Raw genomic sequence first — 6637 nt, forward strand, 5'->3', positions numbered from 1 at the left:
TGATAGGAGTGGAGGGGGTTTTAGGGGAGGGGGGTCATAAAGAGTGAAGGAACAGCTCTTTCTAGGGTCAGGAGAGCTCATAACAAGCTTATAAAGAGACAGACACCACAAAGCAGACAGTTGGAGCCGTTACCTAGACTACATTCACAGGTGAGACAATAACAGCAAAGCGTTTAATTAATTATTTGTTTTTACTCACAAAGAACAAGGTTGGTGATTTATTAGACAGTTGTGTCTTGAGTATTCAGTGTTCTTATCAGTCATTTCTCTCCCTCTCCAGATGAAGATGAAGACTCTGGTCTTTCTGTTGTTGAGCCTGACAGGTAAGTTGTCTCAGTGAGAGCTCTAGAAAGATTTCTAAGTTCTCTCCCAAAGTTCTCTTGTCTTATTTTCCTAAAGAATGATAGGCTGAAGGGTTGTACATAAAGCCTATCACATGATACGGCACCAAAATATATATTTCAAAGATGTGTTTGACCTACTACATTTGTTCACTGGCGTAGCACACACCCCCACAGCCACAGCAAGGCAGGGAGGACCACAAGCTTTTTATAATCTATTTTTGGGGAGGTCGGGCCCCCTAGATAGCATATGAACCCGTCATAAGCCATAATGTTTGGGGGGAATGACTGGAAAATTTCCTTAAGGCTAATGGCAAAATGTGCAGAATAGCAAGAAATTATCTCAGGGACTCTTGAAAGTCGGGACAATCCTAAAAATGTTGGTATATGTCATTATTTGAGCTTAAAGTTTACATTTAGGGGAATTTTAAAATATATAAATGTTATGTTCTAATTGTATAAAAACATGTCACAATGCTATCGAAATTAGCCCTGGAACATTTCATGGCGCTATAAAACAACATAAAAAGACGTTTGGAGAGTTGTATTAATACATATTTGAATAACATACTGTTAGATTTAGACAATTAAGGACTTTAAACACTTGGACAGTAATTGTTCAAATGAAATGTATTTTAAAGTGTCTGATGGAGTTGACATATATCCAGTTAGTTGGGTGGTTGTTCCTTTACATGGTGTGATAGCTGATACTTTGGTCTATCAAAATATATATTTAAAATGTTGCTAATATTAAAACAAATATTTGAGATTGTCCCATCTTTCAAGAATCCCTAAGCTCAAAAACAACAATATTTTCTCTCATCCTCATGGCAAAATGTGTAAAACAGCATTAGCTTGGACCTTGCGGGGCCGAGCGAAACTGTGCTACGCCACATAGCTCTTCTGTTGCTTGGCCCCTCTGTGCTAGTGCGTAATGTTGTGTGCATTTTGTTTGCAATACCAGTACAGTGTATTTTAGGGGCCAGTCAAGCTAATATTTGTTTTTCAGATGTACAGTGCTTTGGGAAAGTATTCAGAGCCCTTGACTTTTTCCACAGTTTGTTACGTTACAACCTTGTTCTCAAATTGATTCAAATGTTTTTTTCCTTCATCATTCTACACCCCATAATGACAAAGCAAAAACAGGATATTTTTTAAAAACTGTATTGTCTATAGATTGCTGAGGATTTGTATTTATTTAATAAATTCTCAGTAGAATAAGGCTGTAAAGTAACAAAATGTGGAAAAATTCAAGGGGTCTGAATACTTTCCGAAGGCACTGTACAGTACTTGGGGGGCTGGAATGTGATGGCCTTACTAAAATAAGAACTTAATAATTAATATTCCACTTTTCAAATATATTTATTTTTTTAAGTCTAAGACTGGCTGAAGTCAAAGTTAGAGTCACTGTGACTTTGTGATCAAACCTCAATCTCTGTTTATGACTCTGTTGTCTAGGCTCATATCAGCATTACATGTACCCTTATCATTACCCGATTATCCTTTAGTTTATCTCCATGACATGGTTTTATAAAAAATAAAACATTTAACCCAGCAAGTCAGATAAGAACAAGTTCTTATTTACAATGACGGCCTACCCTGACCAAACCCCGACAATGCTGGGCCAACTGTGCGCCGCACCCTATGAGATTCCCGATCACAGCCGGATGTGATACAGCCTGGATTCAAACTAGGGACTGTAGTAGTGATGCCTCTTATGAGATACAGTGCCTTAGACCGCTGCGCCACTTTATGATTCAATACTGATATGCACTACTGTATACCTGGGATCAGAGTTACTCAATTCCTGAATCTCAAATCATTCCATTTTTTTCTACAAAGTGCATTATTTTTGTCCAGGGCCATTTATAAAACACTGCGCCTATTACACAGGTTAAAATGGGGAATGGTCAATTGAAGCACTTCTGATTTTTCTTTATTTCTCAGTGGCTCTGGGGAGAGCACATGGAGTCATGGATGAAAGGATTGATGAATGGAAACCACCTTTGCACCAGAGAGAGATCTACCCAGTCCTGAGAGACCAGGAGAAACCCGCTGGCTGGAACACTGAGGCGATTGTAAAACAAACCCAGCTTAGTTCTGTGGTGGAGGAGAAACCTAATGAACTGAGCCTTCTAGTGCAGGAGAAACCAGAAGAGCTGAGCCCCCTGGTGCCGGAGAATCTAGTGGAACCCAGCCTGGATTTACAGGTGATTCCAGTAAGACATGAAAAACCAGCTGAATGGATGCCAGTGGTTCAGAAGAAACCAGAAACAGAAGACACTGTGGAGCTGGAGAAGAAAGCAGAGCAAGCCCAGGAGAAACCAGTAGAGAAAGCCCAGGAGAAAGCAGTAGAAAAAGCCCAGGAGAAACCAGTAGAGAAAGCCCAGGAGAAACCAGTAGAGAAAGCCCAGGAGAAACCAGAAGAACCGAGCCCTCCGGTGCATGTGAAACGAGAAGAACTGAGTCCTCCAGTGCAGGAAAAAACAGAAGAACTGAGCCCTGTCGAGCAAGAGAAACCACGGTTAGATGTGGCCCCTGTGGTTGAAGAGGAGTTGGTGGAGGTGGGTCCAGCAGCAGAGAAGGAAACTCAGCCTGAGCAGGAGATGGAGGCTGAGATGGAGGAGGATCTACTGAGGATGGAAGATCCCGAGATGGGCAAACCAGAGATGGAAGAAGCAGAGATGGGATTAAATATGGAACAACCAGAGATGGAAGGAAAAGAAATGGAAGAACCAGAAATGGAGGAATCAGAAGTACCAAGGGTAAAAATGGAACCTGAAGTAGAAATGGAGACAGAGGTGGAGATGACGCTTGCAATGGGTGAGGGGCTCACCTACCAAGAGGAGGGCCCTCTTATGGAGGGTGAATATGTCATGGCTGAAGAGCCAATCATGGATTTGGAACCACTGCCAGAGGACAATTTGATTGAACAGTATTGGAGAGGAAGCAGTCCTATGGATGGCAAAAAGATGGCTCCAGAAATTATGTATAATTTTGATCTGGAAGAGGAGCCAATGACAGAACTGGAGCCGTTGCTAAGGGAGGGGCCTAGCCTGGAGGAAGACGATGAGTATGTCATGGAACAACCAATCATGGAGCTGGAGCCTGAAATGTGGGATGTGCCTTTTGGAGAGAATCCAATCACGACAAATTACGCCATCAAGGGGGAGGAGCCAGTGAGGGAACTGATGGAAGACATAGGGCCTACGATGGAGAGGGAGTACTTCCTGGCTGAGGAACCAATCATGGAGCTGGAACCTGAAATGAGGGATTATCCAATGACAGACTCAGCTGTGATGGTAGAGGAGCCAATGATGGAGTTGGAGCCTCTAGAAGAGAAGAGACATCTTAGGGAAGAGCGTTTGCTATTGGAGGAGGGGGTTCGAGTAAGAGAGAGACCTCTCATGGAGCAGCCAACGATGGGCAAGGGCCCCATGATGGATGGAGAGGCGCGAATGTGGGTGGAACCAGAGAGGGCGAAGCGGTCTTTAAATAGGGAGGATAGGGAGGTGGGGCTAAAGGAGAACATGGCCCAACTTGAACCTACAGGTGAGAGAGATTTTTATTTGAATTTATTTATTTAACCTTCATTTAACCAGGCAAGTCAGTTAAGAACAAATTCTTATTTTCGATGACGGCCTACCAAAAGGCAAAAGGCCTCCTGTGGGGACAGGGGCTGGGATTAAAAATAAAAATAAAAATAATAAATATAGGACAAAACACACATCACGACAAGAGAGACAACACAACACTACCTAAAGAGAGACCTAAGACAACAACATGGCATGGCAGCAACACATGACAACACAGCATGGTAGCAACACAACATGACAACAACATGGTAGCAGCGCAAAACATAGTACAAACATTATTGGGCAAAGTCAACAGCACAAAGGTCAAGAAGGTAGAGACAACAATACATCATACAAAGCACCCACAACTGTCAGTAAGAGAGTCCCTGATTGAGTCTTTGAATTAAGAGATTGAGATAAAACTGTCCAGTTTGAGTGCTTGTTGCAGCTCGTTCCAGTCGCTAGCTGCAGCAAATTTAAAAGACCAGCGACCCAGGGATGTGTGTGCTTTGGGGACCTTTAACAGAATGTGACTGGCAGAACGGGTGTTGTATGTGGAGGATAAGGGCTGCAGTAGATATCTCAGATAGGTGGGAGTGAGGCCTAAGAGGGTTTTATAAATAAGCATCAACCAGTGAGATGGAGGGAGGTCCACATATTCCAACAATCACACACACATCTCACAGGAGGTTTGTGGCACGTTAATTGGGGAGGACGGGCTCGTGATAAAGACTGGAGCGGAATCAGTGGAATGGTATCAAATACATCAAAGACGTGCTTTCCATTCCATTTGCTCCGTTCCAGACATTATTATGAGCCGTCCTGCCCTCAGCGGCCTCCTGTGACTCACGCACACACACACTTACACAAACGTGTTCAATATGGAATGACATTGCAATGCTAATTTCTACCACAGGGAGGAGCTCCTGCAGTGGTGTGGTCCTGGAGGGGAAATGCTACCAGTTCTTCAGAGGCCCAAAGACAGCCTCAGATGCTGAGGTGAGTGGGAACTAATATCTTATTTTCTTAATCTTTTACTGTTTTCTCTGTTCCTTCTCTGTTTTGTCTCTCAGTGAATCGTTCCACATCTCTAATTCAACAAACATGTAAACATTTAATCCGTATTTTCTCTGCTCCTTTGCAGTTCTACTGCCAGGCTAACGTCCCTCGTGGCCACCTGGCATCCATCACCAGTCAGACCATCCACAGACAGGTCATGGGCCTCATGGTGCAACAGATCGGAAAATACACACGCACCTGGGTTGGAGGACTACGCTACCTGGACGTGAGTGTGTGAATGTGTGTACGTGTGTGTGTGTGTGTGTGTGTCACTATCCCGTTTATTTGTTTACACATTTTCTCCTCTTTACTCTGTCAGACTGGTCGCTTCATCTGGTTGGACGGTGCCCACTGGCACTATGAGGATTGGCTGCCTGGTGAGCCCAATTACACGGCAGGGGTGGAGAACTGTCTGGAGCTGCTGTCACTTGGTACGTACGACTGAAAGCTAACTAATCGTGCGTGTCATGTATTCTTGAGCGTACATCCATACTGCCATTGAGAGTATGGAAGGATAGCTATGGATAATATAATGACTGATGAATTACACAATTGAATAACACTTTGTTGTTCTGTTATATGGGCTGTTATTGATGTTAGTTTTCTGCTTTTCAGGAAATGGGATGTTTAATGATATGCCGTGCTGGGATCTGCGAGCGTTTGTCTGCTCTCACCCTGTCTAGGAAACAGTAGGATTAAGATGACCCTAGACCAGTGGAGACTGCTGAGGGGAGAACGGCTCATAATAATGGCTGGAATGGATTATAATGGATGGAATGTAATAGTGCCAAACCCATTAAAACCATGATTTTGATACCACTCCATTATCTCCGTTCCAGCCATTATATTGAGCTGTCCTCCGCCGCCCTAGACACTGATCTAAAGTCAGATTACATTCTTCACCCCAGTGTGGAACATTTTGGAGGAAACTGATCCTAGAGCTGTACATATTAGTGCATCCTCTATCCAGAGCTCTAGGAACACAGCGGTGTCAGATTTTATGACCCTTGCACTTTGAACCTCAAGGGGGTTTCCAGTTTGAGTCACGGGGGATTCAAGTACCTGGCTTCAGTGGTGAAAGAGATTCTTAAACATTTAACTGCATTCACACTGTAAGATATTATTTCTCAATGATAAACAATCTATTTTAGAGCCATAGGAAAGCACTTTTTATATTTTGAAGATATAACTATGTTCATATGTTTGTGTAAAAGTTATATAAATGACTGTAATCAATTCTATAAAGGGACATTTTTGCTAGAAACATTCTTGGTCCTGTGTTTCAGTATTACTAACTTGTCTTTGTGTGTGCATGTTTGCTCACTGGTCTCATATTTGAGATGACTCCATTTTTATGGCACCCAGTTATAGCTAAGCTTTAGGGTCATAGCAAAGAGCTATCTGGGGGGCTTTGGCTCAGCACTGTTAACCCAGCAAGAAAACTGCTGTGGGTCTATGACTCATATACAGCCCACATTAGACCCACATATGACTCACATACAGCCCACATTAGACCCATACATTAGACCCATACATTAGAACCATACATTAGACCCATACATTAGAACCATACATTAGAACCCTACATTATACCCATACATTAGACCCATACATTAGACCCATACATTAGACCCATACATTAGAACCATGCATTAGAATCAT

At 42.9% G+C, this 6637-nt stretch overlaps 1 protein-coding gene across 1 annotated transcript; it reads left to right on the forward strand.

Moving 5' to 3' along the window:
• The first annotated feature begins 280 nt into the window (after positions 1 to 280).
• LOC139406159 (golgin subfamily A member 6-like protein 22) lies at positions 281 to 5719 on the forward strand. Its single transcript, XM_071148645.1, has 6 exons — positions 281 to 323; positions 2289 to 3893; positions 4833 to 4915; positions 5061 to 5201; positions 5295 to 5406; positions 5591 to 5719. Exons 1-6 carry the CDS (start codon positions 281 to 283, stop codon positions 5656 to 5658), a joined length of 2052 nt encoding a protein of 683 aa, XP_071004746.1. The 3' UTR covers positions 5659 to 5719.
• Positions 5720 to 6637: the final 918 nt, after the last annotated feature.

Source organism: Oncorhynchus clarkii, chromosome 3 (assembly GCF_045791955.1).
Source record: "Oncorhynchus clarkii lewisi isolate Uvic-CL-2024 chromosome 3, UVic_Ocla_1.0, whole genome shotgun sequence".
In the NCBI taxonomy this organism is placed as follows: Eukaryota; Metazoa; Chordata; class Actinopteri; order Salmoniformes; family Salmonidae; genus Oncorhynchus; species Oncorhynchus clarkii.